This window comes from Phascolarctos cinereus, unplaced genomic scaffold (genome assembly GCF_003287225.1).
Source record: "Phascolarctos cinereus isolate Bilbo 61053 unplaced genomic scaffold, phaCin_HiC Scaffold_4;HRSCAF=312, whole genome shotgun sequence".
Lineage (NCBI taxonomy): Eukaryota > Metazoa > Chordata > Mammalia > Diprotodontia > Phascolarctidae > Phascolarctos > Phascolarctos cinereus.
Window position 1 is genome coordinate 362,718,149 of NW_027555847.1, and position 19,223 is coordinate 362,737,371.

At 38.8% G+C, this 19,223-nt stretch overlaps 1 protein-coding gene across 2 annotated transcripts in view; it reads left to right on the forward strand.

Annotated features, from left to right (window-relative positions):
• Nucleotides 1–18,347, forward strand: part of ALPK2 (alpha kinase 2) — a 169,383-nt gene extending 151,036 nt beyond the window's left edge. The window contains exon 12 of one of the 2 annotated variants that reach the window (XM_078153240.1): nucleotides 17,667–17,791. In XM_078153240.1, the coding sequence (XP_078009366.1) occupies nucleotides 17,667–17,698 (32 nt within the window). In that variant the 3' untranslated portion in view covers nucleotides 17,699–17,791. Of the gene's footprint in view, nucleotides 1–17,666 lie in introns of both variants that reach the window. The other variant, XM_020994853.2, reaches the window with a different exon arrangement.
• Nucleotides 18,348–19,223: the final 876 nt, after the last annotated feature.

Below are 19,223 nucleotides of genomic sequence, written 5' to 3' on the forward strand. Positions count from 1 at the left end.
TGACTCTTGAGGTTACATTTGTAGAAATATCAAAAAAGGAAAAATATCATATGTCCAAATACAGTTTTGGGTTGATATTCCAAAATAATTGTCACTACTTAGTTCCTTCATTAATTCCTCCCTTCATGTGTTCTCCTGGAGTAGTCATAGAGACCTACACTTTTTGAGGAGGAGCTGGGTGGTGCAGTGGATAGAGCACTGGACTTGCAATCAGGAAGACTCGTCTTCCTGAGTTCAAATCTGACCTCAGATACTAGCTGTTGGAACCTAGTCAGTCACTTAATCATGTTTGCCTCAGTTCCTCATCAGCAAAATGAGCTGGAGAAGGAAATGGCAAACTGCTCCAGTACCTTTGCCAAGAAAACCCCAAAGTGGGTCACAAAGACTGAAATGATGATTCTTTTTGATTGGAGAAGTATGGGTCATAGCACCGATATCTTCAGGATATGGACAAAGAGGAGACTGCCCTTAGACGGGTCAATAGCCCAGTCACTTCAAAGGGTGGGGAAAGCCAGTGGCTTAAATAAGACATGAATTAAGTTTAGTTATCACTCTTAATCTATATCCCCTGAAAAGGCTTTGGTTTTGTTCTACCAACTTTCCTAAAGGGAAATGTCTAGAAAGGGTTTTTAGGCTAGAGAAAGAATTATTTCTTAATATTTCTAGTAAAACAGAAAAAGAAGCTTTTAATGTGCTTCCACAATATATTCACCAAACCATTTGCCAGTGTCATGGAGTATGTTCAGAAGTGAGTCCAAATGAAAGAGGTCCCCCAGATGCTTCTATTTTTCAGGTGACATTGTGGAGATTACATAAAGCACCAGGAATACTAGAGAGCCTCCTAAATGAGATTCACAACTATTCAGAAGAGTTTAGCTTAACAATCCACAGAGTAAGAACCAAGTAGAAGAAGAATTCCATTGCTCAGACCGTGATGTATAGTTACCAAATGAATCTATCAGCACGTTATGCAATCCTAAGAGTTCTTGGGCCTGGGAGTACTGGCTCGAGATAGATTCGGAATTAGTGGCTGACTACTCTCTGTTGTAGCCTCACTGTGGCTTTATTTGCGTGGTTCTTCTCTGTCACTGAAATATTCTTGGTTTCAATGTGGCTTTTCTACTGCTGTGGAAAGTTGGCTCTGTGACCTTCAGAAGTTTGCAGTGGTAGCAGAAACCACGTCAACACAGCTAACACCTGGATAGTTTGTTGCTTGATTAGTCAGCCTTCTGTGACGGAGGCTCTCTCCATCTTCTCTCACTTTTCTGAAAAATGAGGATATTTTTAGTCCTACGCTTTTTTTCTTCCACGGTGACTGTGAGGAGACAGTGTGCTAGGTTTGGTTTCCATGGAGGCAGTCTGGGCCAGTTATTAGACTTGAGGACAGAGGGAAAAGGCCAAAACACTCACTGTTTGCTTGACTCTGATCCTCAAAGGGATATAGAACAGCAGGGAAGACACTAATGTCTCCGGAGCCGCAACTGACGGAATCACAGAACCTCAAAGCTTTCAGGACTTCAGAGGTCCATACCTGACTGAGAATCCCCTTGATAGCATCCCTGACGAGAGCTTGTCCGGCCACTGCTTAAAGACTTTTAGTGAGTAGCAACCCACTACCTCCTATAGCAGCTCACTGCAATTAAAGACACAGCTTAGTTACTTTTTTTAAGCAAGTTTTTTCTTTATATCAAACTCAGTTTTGACTCTACAACTTATACAAATTGTTTCTAATATTCCTTTCTGGGATGAGGCAGAACAAGTGACATCCCTCCTCCATCTATATGACAGCCCTTCAACTATTGTCACATCTACCCTAAGCCTTTTCTCCTCCAGGCTAAATACCCCCTTTTCCTCCCACTGTTCTCCATATGATACTGTTCAGTTTGTCCACATCTTTCTTTTAAAAGGTGATGCCCAGAACTGAATATAATACTCCAAATTTGGCACTTTCATCAAGAGCCCAGGGATCTTAGATCACTGACAAAAGGCCCTTTGGAAGTCATACAAACAGGACTTCCAGTAGGGGAGCGTGGAGTTCTTGGGGATGGAGGTACTGGTGTCACATATCGATTATTTTCCTAAAATACTAGGTTTCTGGCCAATCCTTTTTTCCTCACCAGTTAGACTGCTGATTGATGATCACTGTGAGAAGTCATCATCATAGAGTGTTAGAACTAGAAGGAGCTTTAGAAATCAACTGCTGACGCCTTTTTATTTTACAGATGAGAAAAGTTAATATCTACAAACACCTTTTCCCCCCTATTTCTAGCATTGGTGTTTAGAATCACAGGTTATTCACAGCATAAAAGATACGAAACAAGTGCAAAGAATAAAAGGGATATTCCCTAGGGAGGGAAAGGGGGAAAAAAAATCATCTTTCCAATACATGCTGCTACTCTATATAGTATGGGTTTTTTTTTTCACTTTTTAGAACATTTATTTATTTTTAACATTTTTCCTTTTTAAATTTTGAGTTCCAGATTCTCTTCCTCCGTCCCGTACTTCCCCTACCCACTGGGAAGGTGAACAATATATCAATTGTGTATGTGAAATCATCTAAAAAATTTCCATATTAGCCATATCACAAAAAGAGCAAAAAAAATAAATAAAGCAAGCAAGAAAATTATACTTCAATTTGCACTCAGAGTTCATCACTTCTTTCTGGAGCTGGGCAGTATTTTTTCAGTATAAACCCCTTGGAATTGTCTTGCCTCTCTGTGTTGATCAGAGTGACCAAGTCTTTCACAGTTGGTCATCATTACAACATTGCCATTTTACTGTGCACAATGATCTCCTGGTTCTTTTTACTTCACTTTGTATTAATTCATATAGATTTTGTCATGGTTCTTTTTTTTTCTGAAATCACCCCCTTGTCATTTCTTATAGTACAGTAATACTCCATCAGAATCATATGCCACAACTTGTTCAGCCATTCCCCAATTGATGAGCATATCCCCAATTTCCAATTCTTTTCCACCGCAAAAAGAGATGCTGTGTTTTTGTATATATAAGTCCTTTTTCTTTGATCTCTTTGTGGATATAGTCCTAGTAGCAGTATGGTTGGATCAAAGAGTATGCACAGTTTTGTAGTCCTTTGGGCATGGTTCCAGATTGTTCTCCGGAGTGGTTGGACCAGTTCACTAATCCACAACAGTTCTCTACTCTCTCATCCCCTCCAGCATTTTTTATTTCTGATAGGTGTGAGGTGCTACCTCACAGATGTTTTAATTTGCCTGTCTCTAATCAATAGTGATTTACTGCAGTTTTTCATATGACTATAGATAACTTTGATTTCTTCTTCTGAAAACTGCCTGTTATATCTTTTGATCATTTATCAATTGGAGAATGGTTCTTATTTTAATAAATTTGACTCAGTTCCCTATATTTTTGAAAAATGAGGCCTTTATCAGAGAAATTTGCTGTAAAAAAATTTTTAGATTACTTCATTGTCTATGGTACCTTTCAGCAAAATGTAGTTTCCTTGATTATCTCTTATAATTAGGTCTATTTTTGTTTTGGCTTTGTCTGAGATCATGAGATCTGCCCTCTTCACTTTAGCTAAAGCATAAGAGACTCTATACCAGCCCTTCATTTCAAATCTGTGTATGTCTTTCTGTCCCAAATGTGTATCTTGCCTACAACATGTTGTTGGATTCTGGTTTCCAATCCATTCTGCTATCTATTTCCAGTTCGGGGGGCTAGTTTATCCCATTCACATTCACAGTTATGGTCACTAACTGTGCATTTCCCTCCATCCCATTTTCCTCTGTTTATCCTCTCTCTGTGTGTCTCTCTCTCTGTCTCTCTCTGTGTCTCTCTCTGTCTCTCTTTCTCTGTCTCTCTCTCTCTCTCTCTCCCCCTCTCCCTCTCTCCTGTTGCTTCTCAAAAGTCTGTCTTACCACTGCTTCCCCCAATCCACTGTCCCCTTTATCATCCTCCCCCCAATATCTTTTATCCCCCTCCTTTCCTATCTCGCAACTGAGTGTACATATGTATTCTTCCCTCTGAACAAATTCCAATAAGAATGAGGTTCAAGCCACTCCCACCCCATTTTCCCCTCCACTATAAAAGTTCTTTCTTGTGCACCTTCTTTATGTGAGAAATTTGCCCCATTCTACCTCTCCTTTCACTCTTCTCCCAGTACATCCCTCCTTCTCACTCCTACATTCCTTTATGGGGGATCATCTCAACATGACCGACTTACACCCATGCCTTCTGTCTGTGCAGACTCTTTCTAACTGCCCTAATAATGAGAAAGTTCTTAGAAGTTACATATATCATCTTCCCATGTAGGAACGCAGTTTAACTTCATTGAGTCCCTTGTAATAACTCTTTCATGTTTACCTTTTTATGCTTCTCTTGAGTCTTGTGTTTGAATGCCAAATTTTCCATTCAGTTCTGGTCTTTTCATCAGGAATGCTTGGAAGTCCACTATTTCATTAAATATCCATTTTTTTTCCCTGAAAGATAATAGTTTTGCTGGGGACGTGATTCTTGGTTGTAATCCTAGCTCCTTTGCCCTCCAAATTATCATTCCAAGCCCCCTTCACCCCTTTAATGTGGAAGCTGTTAAATCTTGTGTGAGTCTGACTATGATCCATGATTTTTGAGTTGTTTCTTTCTGGCTGTTTACAATATGTTCTCCTTGACCTGGAGCTCTGAAATTTGGCCAAAAGGTTCCTAGGAGTTTTCATTTAGGTGATTGGTGGATTCTTTCAATTTCTATTTTACCCTCAGGATCTAAGATATTGGTGCAGTTTTCCTTTATAATTTATTGAAATATGATGTCTAAGCTTTTTTTTTTTTTTGATAATGCTTTCAGGTAGTCCAATAATTTTTTTTTCAGTTTTTAAAAAAATTTTTTTTATTGAGACAATCACGGTAAGTAACTTGTCCAGGGTCACATAGCTAGTAAGTGCCTGAAAGTTGATTTGAGCTCAGGTCCTCCTGACTCCAGGGCTGGTGCACATATGTTGGCCTGCACGGCATTCACCTCCAGGCTCATATAGTATGGCATCTGGATAAACGTATTTTATTTGTTTTGAGTCCCTATTCCAGCTTAGCCAGGGATGTCCAAAATCACCTAACATTCAGTTTTTGCCGAGCTAGCTGATCAGATAAGAATTCTCAAAGTACAGCAGTTCATCAAGACTAAAACAATTTGAGAAAAGAACAGCGCTCCCTCTGGAGATTGGGTTCTGATCCCAGGGTATTTCTTAAACTGGGAGAAATATTTCTCCTATGAGACTTATGTTCAGAGTTGGGAGAAGGCATGGCAGATGTTTCTTTCTGGACCAAAGATTGGGAAAATGCACTCTTGCAAAGTTTGGTCCCCTGCTCAGAATATTTACTACTTTCTACCCACCTAGAACAGCAGGAAGCACTCCACTCAGCTTACCTTACTTTCGGCAGCCAAAAAGCAGGCTGCATTGCCACTGTCCCTTATTCACCGAGCACTCCATAGAAAGCTTCTCCATGTGGCTTCTCTTTTCTTCTCCCTAGAATTCTGTATCACCTTCCTCATACAGACACTGTGTGAGGCAGGTACACAGTTTCAAAATTATTATAGTCCTGGGCCATATTCTACAACTTTTCCAGGCAGTTGTGGTTGGGTGCCCCTCCATGAAAGAGATGTTATTTCTGGTGTCAGTGATACACAAAAGGAAACACTCTCCTACATTCATGACAGAAAAACAAAAAGACCATATAGACCTATCTTTGAGGACCAGAGCTACATGGGAAACATTGTTTTTCCCCTCAGGTATAAGAGAAAAGATTCTCAGAATTTGCAATCGTATAGTCCTCTGGGATAATCAAAACTGCAGAGTTTAAAACTAGTTCTTAGAGATCATAAAACACGTATGAGTTCCTGCCAATAAATTCGATGGTTTGTCAGAGCAGTGGTGGGAAGGCAAGATGCCAGCCAGATCACCAGCACAAGGGGTTTCTTGCTGCAGCTATTTGTAAGCTAGTCTGTCCCTCAATAGGAGGAGAGCACACAGCTGCTTTACTTCTTCTGCCTTGCATCTGCACATTCATACCCTTTTCCCCCAACATGAAAAAAAAGCATTAGGTTTGGATTCAAGAGGATCTGGGTTTGAGGCCCAGCTCTGATATTTACTCTCTGTGTGACCTTAAGCAAGAGACTTAACCTTGCTGAGCCTCAATTCTCCTGTCTGTAAAATGATTGTGCTAATACTTATACTCCCTACTTTGTAGGATTGCTGTGGGGAAAGTGCTTTGTAAGCCTTAAAGTACTATATAAATGTGAGTTATTATTGTCTTTCTCAGACAGATGTGGTAGTTGCTGCATGGTCTTTTTGTTTTTCTTCCATGAATGTGGGAGAGGTGATGCTTCCTTTTGTGTATCATTGACACCAGAAATAACATCTCTTTCACGGAGGGGCACCCAACCACAGCTGCATGGAAGAGTTGTAGAATAGAGATAACCTAAAGAGAAGCCCAAATGGAGCTCAAAGAGAATGCTAACGAATCAACCAATCAGTAAGCATTTACTATGCTTACACCTACTATGTGCCAGGCTGTAGGGATAAAAAGTTAAGAAAAAAAAAACACAACTTCTGACCTCAAGGAACTTCATTCTAATGGGAGGAAACAACATATGCACTTAGGGAAAAATGTAAAATACATTGCAAATCAATATAAAGCAATGAGGGCATTAACCCTTGGGGGTATCAGGAGAGGCCTTACGTATGAAAGAGGTGGCAGCTGAGCTGCACTTTGAGTGGAGCCAGGTATTCTGAGAGGGGGAGGAGAAGAGAGGTTGCATTCTAGGCAGGGGTGACAGCCTTGACAAAAGCATGGAGATGAGAGATGGACAAGCAAGTCTGGCTGAACTGTTCAGTGTAGGAAATAGAGTAGAATGGAATAAGCCTGGAATGGTAAATTGGAGTCAAATTATGAAGAGCATTCAATACCAGTCAGATAGTATTTCATCTTAGAGACAACAAGAAGATTGTTAGGCAGTGGAGTAGCGTGATTAGAACTGTGCTTTAGGAGGATCAGCTAAGCTACTGTGTGGAATATGAATTGGAGAGGGAAAAGAGATGAGGCCAGGAGATGAATGACCGGGTTAATATAGTAGACCCGAAGAGAAGTCATGAAAGCCTGAACCAGAGTAATGCTTGTGTGGGTGGAGAGAAGGAGTAGATGCTACTGATGTTGAGGAGGTAAAAGTTACAGGATTTGTCAACTGATTAGTTATGTGAGGTTAGGGAGAGAAAAGAGCTGAGGATTGCTCTGATGATGGGAACTTGAATGACTAGGATGGGGAGGATGTCATTGACAAAAATAGGGAGATTGGGAAGAGATCTGAAGGAAAATATATAATGAGTTTTCTTTTAGACATACTGAGCTTGAGATCTAGTTGGAAATATCCAAAAGACAATTGGTGACATCAGATGAGAGCTCAGGATAATAACTAACTAATAATAATAGCTAATATTTATAGAGCGCTTTAAAGTTTGCAATACTATCTCATTTTATCCTTACAACCTCTCTGGAAAGTAAATGCTATTACATCTCCATTTTACAGATGAAGAACCTGAGGCAGACAGTGGTTAAGCAACTTGCCCAGAGTCACATGGTTAATGAGTGTCCAGGGTGGGATTTGAATTCAGCTCTTCCGGGTTTAGTGCTCTATCTATTGTACCACCTAGCTATCTCGGCAGAGACTTGGACTAGATAACCAGAATTGGAAGTCATTTTCATAGAGATGATTCTTGAATCCATAGGGACTTATGGAATCACCAAGAAAAGTTGTAAAAATAACCCACACAAAGTATGCAAGATAATCAAGTAAAGGAAACTAAGAAGGAGCGGCCAGGTAGGAGGAGAACCAGGGAAGAGCTAGAGAGGAGAAAATATCTTGGAGAAGGCAGTCAGCAGTGTCAGTGGTTGCAGAGGGATCAAGAAAATGGAAGATTGAGAAAAGGCCATTAGACTTGACAATAAAGAGATTGTGAAGAGCTTTTTTAAAATTAATTTTTATTTTACATAGTCCAATCACATGTAAAGACAATTTTTAATATTCATTTTTTAAACTAAAATTTTGAGTTCCAAATTTTCTCCCTTCCTCCCCTCCCTCCTCCCTAAGATAGTAAGCAATTTGGTATGTTATATATGTGCAATCATGTAAAACATTTTTCCTTATTAGTAATATTGTAAAAGAAGAAATAGAACAAAAGGAAAAAATTGCAAAAAAAAAGCAAAAATAGTGATCATGAAGAACTTTAGAGAGAGTTGTTGTTGAGTTGTGTCCAATCCTTCATGACTCCATTTGAGGTTTTCTTGGCAAAGATACTAACTAGAGTGTTTGCCATTTCCTTCTCTAGCTTATTTTACAGATGAGGAAACTGAGACAAACAGGATTAAGTGACTTGCCTAAAGTCATGCATCTAGGAAATATCTGAGGCCAGATTTGAACTCACAAAGTCAATTCCTGACTCCAGGATTGGTGGTCTACCCACTATGCCACCTAGCTGCCCTTGGAGAGAGTAGTTTTAATTAAATAAGATTGAAAGTCATATTGCAAGAGGCTGATGGAAGAGAAGTAGAGTCAACAAATAAGTGTGAGCAGCTTTTTCTAGGTATTTGGCTGTGAAAGACTATAATTATAGGAAAATAAAGGATTGGTAGGGTGAAATGAAGGGGGTTGTTTTGTTTGTGTTTTAGGGATGAGGGAAACTTGGGCAAGTTTGTAGGGAAGGAGCCAGTAGATAGGCAGAATTTGACAAAGGAAAGGATGATTGTGGGACAATCTGCCAGAGTAGATGGAAGGAGGTGAGATCAAGGGTATAAGCAGAAGAGTTGCTTTTGGAGAACAGAAGAGCTACTTCTTTATTTAAAATAGACTAAAGGAGGAGAAACTGAGGAATGATATCAAGGAGTTTGAGACATAGAATAGGAGAAAGAAGATAGTGGCAAATGCCCTTTATAGTGGATGGTGTGAGAAGTTTGGGGAGGGAAGCAAAGATTTGGAATAGCCACTGTGGCAAAGCAGACAGCACACATGCACAGGATCATAGGCTGGAGCTGGAATGGACCCCAGAAGCAGTCTAGTTCAGATATTTCCTTTTACAGCTACAGAAACTGAGGGCCTCATGAGACCGACAAAGTGACTTATCCAAATCTCTTTCTGCTTGTTGGCTATTATGTCAGGGATAAGTAAAAGTATTGGGCTAATGACAGCCCCAGTTACAATTAAATAACATACATAATTCATGATACCACAATTCCCTTGGAGCATGGTTGGAATATTAGTCTGGATTATTAAGGATTGGACAACTATGTCCAGACAGAAGGAACTCAGTAATCATTGAACTTGGAATATACTACACCCATTAAGTGTTTCCTTTTAGGGGTGTGTGTGTGTGTGTGTATGTGTAGACACATATATGTATGTATGTATGTATGTATATGTATATATGTACGTATCTATTGATATATACATCACACATATATACACTGGTCCTCAGATGACAGACCTAGAATCAGCCTCAAGGACATGCTTCTTTTTCCATGAGAGGAGCATGAGTACATAGTCCCGCTATACCCATTACCCACACACAGAGTCTGCAGCAGGGATCCATCAACATCCTTTCAAGGGAATTGTGGTATCAGGAATTATTGCTGTTATTATCAGAACGGCCTATGTGTTTAACAACCCTAAGATACTTGCAGCATAGATGAGTATGACTGTCTCTTCCCTTGTCCCTGTTTGCATATGCATAAACATTGGTGCTAGCCTGAGTGTGTTACACTTGGAGGATGTCTGAGGATCCATGGAACCTGTGTGATCCATCAAAGACCTTTCCCTAGCAGAGAGTGGGATTATGCTTTCCATCATGGTCTGACAAGTACAGGAGGCCCCAAGAGACTTCACATCCTGCCACGGAGTCCTGGAGCACAGTCGAGAAATGGACATGCTAACATTTCACCTTCCCTCTCTGGTCCCCTCAAATAGAAGATAGAGATGTAAAAATGAAGAGAGGAGACAGCTGGATTTTTCGTTTTGCCAGATTTGTCTCTCTCCATTCTGTTGACTTTTCCTTCAACAAGTGAGTGTGGTTTCTGAAACATACACAGCCATCTTTCACAAGACAATGGAATGCAGCCTCCCAGAGGAGAGGACATATTTGTTGGCATGAGGCACATAGGGTACAGAGGGGGAGAGGGGGGAAAGGAAAAATTCTAACAAACATGTCAAGATGATAATATGCCTTGGTGTTTCAGCTCGAGAGCTGAGAGAAACTTGTCATGCCCATAGTTGTCTAAAGCCCAGCTCAGATTGCATAGTGAAGAAAACAGGCTCCAGACTCTGTCCTCTCTAGGACTGTTTGATCTTTCTGTCTCCCAGAAGTAAATTCAATGTAGCTAGAATCCTTCAGTCAGTTTAGCTATGGAGTGAAAGGAGCCAGACGCTTTGGCTCACTGTCATTCCTACCCCAAGCCTAAAAATTGCTTTTTGGTTGTATGTGAGACTGTATTAAGCACCTTACCACACAGTGGCAGATGTCGCCACTGCCTTCAGGGAGCTGGAAGTCTATGTGGGATATTATTGATTCAGATGAATGCAAAAAGAAAAAAAAAAGTCAAGCAGAATAAACGCTCAGCAGTTGTAGCCAGCTGATATTTATGTAGCACTTAAACAAAAAGATATCTTGTCAAAGATAAAGTTATCCTCACATTAACCGTTGCCCTAAGTAGCCTACTGAGCACTGGGGGAGACAACATGTACATGTGTGTGTGTGTGTGTGTGTGTATGTGTGTGTGTATATATATGTATGTATGTATATGTGTATGTGTATATATGTGTATATGTATATGGGTGTGTATGTGTGTATATATATGTATGTGTGTATATATGTATATGTATATATATAATATATATGTATATATGTATATATGTATATGTATATATATAATATATATGTATATATGTGTATGTGTGTGTGTGTGTGTATACACACACACACACACACACACACACACACACACATATATACAAATAGCACATTGTGTAACTACAAGTCAATGGGCCAGGGGCACTAGAAGTCCAGGGATAAAAGAAAAAAAGGCCACACGTGGGAGTGTTTGATTTGAGCTTTGAAGGAAATTAGGGATTCTAAAGCACTGAGGTGATGATGGAGAGCTTTCTAGGTGTGGGAATGGCCTGTACAAAGGCACAGAGATGGAGACAATGTCATGTGGGAGGAGGAGCAAGTTGGCCAGTTTGAGAGCATGAAGGGGAATTATGTATGAGAAAGCTGCAAAGGTAGGTTGGAATCAGGTTGTGAGAGGATTTAAATCCTAAGCAGAGGAGTCTGTCTTTGCTTTTAGAGGTAAGAGGGAACACTGCAGTTTATTGAACAGAGAAAGGACATGGAGAGACCTATTCTTTAGAAATATCCTCTAGATATTCCTGTATGGAGGAGAAGGATCAGAGACAGGGAAACTGACTAGGAGGCTACTACAGTAGTTCAGCCAAAAGGTGAACAAATCACAGGTGAAAAACATAACTATTTGTGGACTTATTCAAAGTGTTTATTTACATGATCTCCATGGCTACAGCAAGTGCATTTTAGGAAAAGAAATTGGCCTCCTTATCTAATGGGAAGAACAATGGGCTGAGTCCCCAGTCTGCTTTCTTCATTAATAAGAATTATGGCTTCAGACAAGGCACTGCTCACTTCTCCAGGCCTCAGTTTTCTCATCTGTAACAAAGGGCTATTGGACTATGCGGCACTTAAGGGTCACAAAGCCCTTTGGATACATTCACATTTAATTCCTATGACCTTGTGAGATAGGTTATTATTGTGCTTATTGAGCAGACTGCTCAGGATCCCAGCTCATCCAGCCCCAGCCAAACCACAAATCTCCTCTGTAACAAGCCTCTCAATTAGTCATGCAGTGACCACATGAAAGACCTCTGTTGACAGGGAATTCACTCCTCACACCCCCCTCACTCCAAAGGCAATCTATCTTTAGAGCAACTCTTAATTATTAGGGAAAATTTCCCTTATGTTAAACCAAAATCTTTCTCTATATATACTCTATCTATTGGGTTTCGTTCTCCCATGTAGGGACAAGTAGAACAAAAGAGCTACCTATATGACAAATCTCCAGGTGCTTGAGGTCTATTATCATATCCCCATTATATATTCTCTTCCCTAGATTAAGCAGTCACAGTTTCTTTATCCTCATGCAGCATGGTTTTAGTCCTTTATCCATTCTGATTGCCCTCCCTTGGATGCACTCCAGCTTTTCCACTTTCTACCTAATTATGGCTCCCCAAGTGCACACAGAACTCCAGATGTGGTCTGACACGAGCAGACAAAGTACAGTCGACTTACCACATCTCTCACTTTGGACATCTTAATTCTATTGGCATAGACTAAGATTGTAGGAGTTTCTCTGACTGCCCTGTCACACTGGGGGAATTCAGCTATTTAAGCATCTGCTGAAGCAGACATTCTGCTAAAAACAGAACCAGTGACCGACTGGGGACCTGCCTTGCTGAGAATTTCATTGTTCAAAAGGTGGAGGAATCAGTAAAGAGACTGCTATTCTGGACCTCGTTCCAATCCATAAGTAGGGCTGGTTACTGAAATAGAAATGCCCTGAACCTTGGAAGGAAGCAGTCACACCACACCACATTGCTGATTCATTTGGAGATGCAGTCCGCTTTCACTTGAGCAATTTTCTAGCCATCTCTTTCTTTAAAAAACAAACAAACAAACTTGTGCAATTGTTGTGGTTGCTTTTTTTTTTAATGGTTTTTAGCCCAAATTCAGGATATAGTACATAGTAACACCGGGACTTGAATCCAAGTCACATAGGATTATCGTTGTTGTTTTGTCCTTTGTTTTCAAAGAGGGCCAGTGACATCATGGGTGATGTGAGAAGAGATCATCTAGTTCAATCTCTTCGTTTTATTGTTTTGTTTTGTTTTGTTTTGTTTTGTTTTGTTTTGTTTTGTTTTTTGCCAGGGACAAGCTCCCCTCCCCCTATACTCTTGGATGCAGTGGGCAGACCCTATCTGGTATTGTCCATTCTGTAGTATCAACCCCTTCATTTTTTACAACAGCAAAGTAAGCCCCAGACAAAAGAAGTGACTCACCAAGGTCATAGGCAGCAGGCAAGTAAGAGAACCTCAGTTATTAGGGGAAACCAATAATGATCTAATCAGATTGGACAAGAAATTGTCAATTCAAAATTTTCAAGAAGATTATTTGAAATATAGCTTAACATTTACTATTACTAATACTGAATGTCACCCTAGTGTGTATCATGCCTTGGAGATATTAACCAATGACAGTATGAAGCCACAAGTAAAAAGCATCTTGAATCTAAGTGTCCATGAGGAAAAACGTCAACAGTGTTTAAAGTTATGAAATTTCACTGAATTTTTTAAGTGCTTAGAAGCTCATGAAATTCCGTATTCAATGGCAAAGATGAAAAGCCATACGCCATTGGAGAATTCAGCTATTTAAGCATCTGCTATTCTGGACCTCGTACTAACCCATAAAGAACCCTTGTTCTTTCATCATAGTAGATGTGGCTAAAATAATTCACAGAAAACAATAAGGAGACAAACTAAAACACATTCTTTTGTCAGCTAATACAATTGGAAGATGCCTTGAAAAAAAGCTAAAGGTTTGAAGAAACATACTAGAGAAGAGCCAGAATTTTAATTCAGTTCCTTGTGTAACTTTTTCTGCTATACCAGGCTGGTATTGGACTTCTCTATTTCCATATGATGATAAAATTCTGTGATTCTGTGGTTAGTTTGCAAGGAGCCACAGAGGAATTATTTTAAGATCTTCTCTGAGAAAATACTGTTCTGACAGTTTCTTTGACTTGCTTACCCTCAAATTTTCTCAGGCCCAGCTACATTACCTTGATTTCCATGGCTGTAAGTTCAAATTCAGAGAGTAAAAGTAGGCCCCAGTTGCTCCCAGAACATTTGGGCAATTTATCAAACTTAAATGACAGAAAGTACAGAGTGCTTGTTGTTCCTATGGTGGGTAACAAACTTTGGTGTTCTGAAAGCTCTTCACAAAAATTGACAGTAATGAACATCTAGTCTCTGCTTGAATACCCTCAGTGATGGGCAACTCACTACCTCACAAGGTAGCCCATTCTGCTTTCACAGTTCAAGAACTGAGTACTCTCTGTGGCATATTAAGGTGTTAGACAAGCCTTGAAGACACTAAGTAATGACAGAATAAGAATATAAAATAAAAGTTATTTTCATGTTGATTTCTTTTTTTTTAATTAAACATATTTCCACTTTAGTCATGTTGTGAAAAAAGAATCAGAACAAAAGGGGAAAACCATGAGAAAGAAAATAAAAAAGAAAAAGAGAAAATAGTATGTTTCAATCCGCATTCGAACTACACAGTTCTTTCTTTGGATGTGGATAGCATTTTCCATCATGAGTCTTTTGAAATTGTCTTAGATCATTGCATTGCTGAGAAGAGCTAAGTCTATCAAAGTTAGTCATCACACAGTGCTGCTGTTACTGTGTACAATGTTCTGCTGGTCTTGCTCACTTCACTCAGCATCAGTTCATTTCATGCTGATTTCTAAATATACTAAAGTTAAATGTGTCAGTCAATATGGCTGCTGTATTTGCTAAGCCTTCCATGTCTTTGGCTTCCACCTATCAAGTCTGCCAAGTCATCCATTGTGATAACAAGCATGACAATATTTAGGTATCTTTTTTTCTTTTTCACCTTAAAGATTCTTTAGTTTGCTTTCATTCCAAAAGCAGTCTAGGAATAATAGAGGACAGCCATCTCTATGAGAACTGGTAAAATTATTTCTGTGTTAAATCATCAGCTTTTCTAATACTACCAACAAAACTCAGCAGTAAGAGCTAGAAAAAGAAATTCCATTCAAAGCAATTGCAGAATATATAAAATACTTAGAAGTTTACATATATATATATAAATTATATGAATGCGGCTATAAAATACTCTTTAGAGAAATAAAAAAAAACCTAAATAATTGGAGAAATATTAACTGCTTACAGTTGGCTCAGGTCAATATTAATAAAAATTACAGTGTTACTTAAATTAGTTTTCTTATTCAGTACCATACCAATCTACCAAATCCTTACTTTCTAGAGATTGGATTTTTCATTTTTAGCAAAATTCATTTGGAGAAATAAAGATCAAGGATCTCAAGAGAAATACTGTAAAAGGAGTCCTAGCAGTACCATATCTATAACTCTACTGCAAATTAGTAATTATCAAAACTGGTTAGTTTTGGTTAAAAAAAATTGAAAAATCATTCAGAAGAACATATTAAGTATACAATATGTTCCATAAACCCAAAGACCCCAACTATGCACTATTCACCCCATACTGGTTTAGATCAACATTTCATACCATAGACCAAAATAAGCTCCAAATGAATATGTGACTTAGACATAAAAAGTCACATCATAAACAAATTAGAGGAACAGGGAAGGAAATGGATTGGGGAGGAAATCATACCCAAAAGCAATAGAGACAATCAGAGATAACAAAATGGGCAGTTTTAATTACAAAAAATAGAAACATTTTTATACAAAAATCACTGCAGCTAAAATTGAAATAGAAATAGTTTGCTAGGAAAACATTTTTGCAGCTTCTCTGATAAAGACCTAGTATCCAACATATGCAAGGAAAAGATTCTAATATATAGTAATGAGATACATTTCCCAAAAGGTAAATGGTCAAAGGATAGGAACTAGCAGTTCTCATAGGAAAAAAAATTCAAGCTATCAAAAACCATATAAAATACTCCAAATCACCAAAAATACTAGATAAATACTAATTAGAAACCCTCTGAGTTTTTGTCTCACAGCTACCAGATTTGTAAAGAGGACAAGAGAGGGAAATTATGATTACTGGAGATTCTACAGGAAGACAGGTACAGTGATGGATGTACTCTTGGTGTAGAGCTATGAATTGGTCCAACCCTTCTGGAAAGAAATTTGGAACTGTATCCGAAAAGTCACTAAACTGTGTATTTCTTTTGACCTAGCCATGCTACTATTAGGCCTGTACCTCAAAGAAATCAAAGAAAAAGCAAAAAGACCCATATGTATACAATTATTTATAGCAGCTCTATTTGTTGTAGCAAAGATATGGAAACTAAAGGAGTGCTCATCAATTAGAAATTGGTGAACAAATTATGATGTATGAATGGAATGGAATGGAATGGAATGGAATGGAATGGAATTGTACTATAAGAAATGAGGAAAGGGATGGATCCAGGAAAACCTAGGAAGACTTGTACGAAATTATACAGAATGAATTGAACAGTACCAGGCTTATATTTGATCCAAGAAATGACCAACCACAACTCCAATGGACCAAAAACAAATGTGCTATCCACCTCCTGACAGACAGGTGATGATCTCAAGGTACAAAATGAGACATAATTTTCTATGTGGCCAACCTGCTAATTTGATTTGCTTAGTGTGCATATATGTTACATATTTGTTTTTCCTTTAAAAAATTGGTGGGGGGAGGAAGAGAAGCTAGCAATGCTACTATAAAAAAAAAGAAAAGAGAGTCAATGAAGCATCTACAAAATCTACAGAAGAGAACAGAATGAAGTATAAAGGGAAACATGAGCAGGCCAGCTTTAAAAGAATATAGTGAATTTTATTATATACTTAAAAGGAAAGGGATGCTATATGTCATAGAGGTTACTGTTTTATGTATAATCTTCATTATCTATTCTACTTTGTATGTAGATATGCTCATTTTATTTGGTGTTTAAGTTCAGAATTTTTTTTAAAAAATTGTTTTTTGTGCCAAGCTCCTGGGTAGGCTATTGAGCCCAATGTAAATGGTCTTTTGGGAATCCAGCTTGGGATAATGGAGAAAGCAGTAAATCATGAATGAGGAGGCCTGAGTTCTAGTCCTCCTACAGCTGCTAAGAAATTATGTGACCTTGGACCAATCATTTCATTTCCTTATGTTTCAGTTTTCTTAGCTATAAATTAGCTAGTGGAGAGACTGCATGATCTTTGAGATGCTGTCCAGCTCTAAATAAAATTATAGTATTCCTTTCATAAGGAAAATGTGATAGGAAGAAAAGGAAAGGGTGAAGATTACTTGTATTTGTTGTTGGACTTTTCATGACACTGAGATTTCTCCCAAGTTCCTGTCAACGTGGTCTATTCCTAGGTATGTGAATAAAAGCAAGAATGCAAAATATAATGACATTATAAGATCTGTTAAGGACTTAGAATTCTTTATGATATCATGTCAAAGGTGATTTGACCTTTACTGTTAAAGACTGATTTTACTTACCCTTAATTCCATTGTATTCATTGTGTTTTCACCATCATTGATATGCTCGTCTTTCACTTAGTTGCTAATACCTTGGTTCTGTTGCTTACTACCTGTGTGACAAATGGTGGAACCGTATAAGCTCCCTGGATTTCAGTCCCCTCATCTGTAAAAGAAGGTTGAATGGGATGGCCTCAGAGGTCTTTCCCCACTCCAGCTCTACAATCTAATGATTCTAAATGTAGATTGTATATTTCTCCTTTATCCATCAATTTCTCTTCTTTCAAGTCTAATAGACCAGCTCTTTCTGGTAAGGTCTCCATTTAAAATTTTCTCTTTCCTCCCTTACAGGTACAAAGGTTTTAAAGGCAACTGTTCCATGACCTTCATTGATCAGTTTAAAGCCCTGCACCAGTGTAATAAGTATTGTGAAATGCTGGGGTTAAAATCCCTTCAAACCAATAACCAGAAACAGAGGAAACCGGTCATCGGGAGAGGCAAAGTTCAGCCACCCATCACCCCTGCCAAGAAGGCAGGGGCCAATGCCCTTGCAGAGAAGAAAACAGACTCCATAGCTAAATCACCTGCTAGCAAAGAGTGAGAGAGAAGAGCGGAGACCTCATACAAGAGGGACTTCACAGTCAGTTATAAGACTGTAGCTATTCCCAGTTTACAATGCCTTAAGATGCTTTGGAAACTATGACCTGCTGTCCTCATTGAAATATTAGCAGAATAGGACCTGTGATAGACTCACTGGGAAAACAAGCCAAACTGCCAATCGGAGTGATAGTCTTCTCTTTGTACAAACTTTTCAGCATTTTTACCAATGTCACATCTGTATATATTTGTGTTTTTTGCACATTGTTGTATTATCAAGGACTTGGTATAAGGGTGGGACTATCCCTTGTCCTATTGCCTTCCATACTTCCCACTCAGAACTAGACCAGTGAGGCTATGGCATTCAGCTGCTATATAAACCTAAAATATGAATGACTGATTCTCTATATTAAAGTTTTGCACTAGTGTTGATTACTGGCCTTGTTGTTGAAATTTTTCAGTAATGATGACCTTTTTCATAATTATTTGCACAGTTGTTACCCTTATGAAACTTTGACAACCAGGTGTACTTTTCTGTTTAATTAAATTCCTATTTAAACAAAAGTAAGCTGTGTGGGTACTTGGCTCATTGCCGGCATCTTTTCTGTGTAATTTGTACCAGAAGCCAGATCTCTTGGGTTTAGTAATCACCTAATAAGGTGACCTACTCATATGGCATTTCCTTTTTAAAACAGAAAAGCTCTAAAAATGGACATCTGTGGTTTTTCTATTCTTAGGTCTCCACTTGAAAAGATACAAACTTTCTATTATTTTCCATAAATCCAGAACCCCAAAGATTGATGACTCTTTCTGTGGTTACACAAAGAGCCATAAACATTGGGCTGTATTTTCTCTTTTATACACAGGAGAGTGTTTGCTCTACACCCTTCTGGTTTTACACTGTCCCTCCTCAAATTGTGCTTTTCCCTCACTACCACCACCCCCAACCCAGATCTCACTAACCCTTTTTTCAACAGTCGATTATGCCAGTTTTATCTGAGCAGTTAATGGGAAAATGGAACAAATCTGATGATCTTTGATGGGATGGGCCAATGTCAAATGGCTAGACAGATTTTCTGGCCTCATGTCCATATGAACAGACATGCTTCACCTAGGACATCAACACTGCATTTTCCAAAAGACACCTACATAGAACTTCCTTTTATGCTGTTGAAGGAATGGACACTTCTTTGGAGTAAGGGGAGGGATTTTGGTGGGATGCTGGAAGCTGATAGTATGACTACTTGGAGTGGGGGGAGAGCATACTCCTTAATGGGCCCTCCTTCCTCCATCAGGGATGGGAGTTGTCAT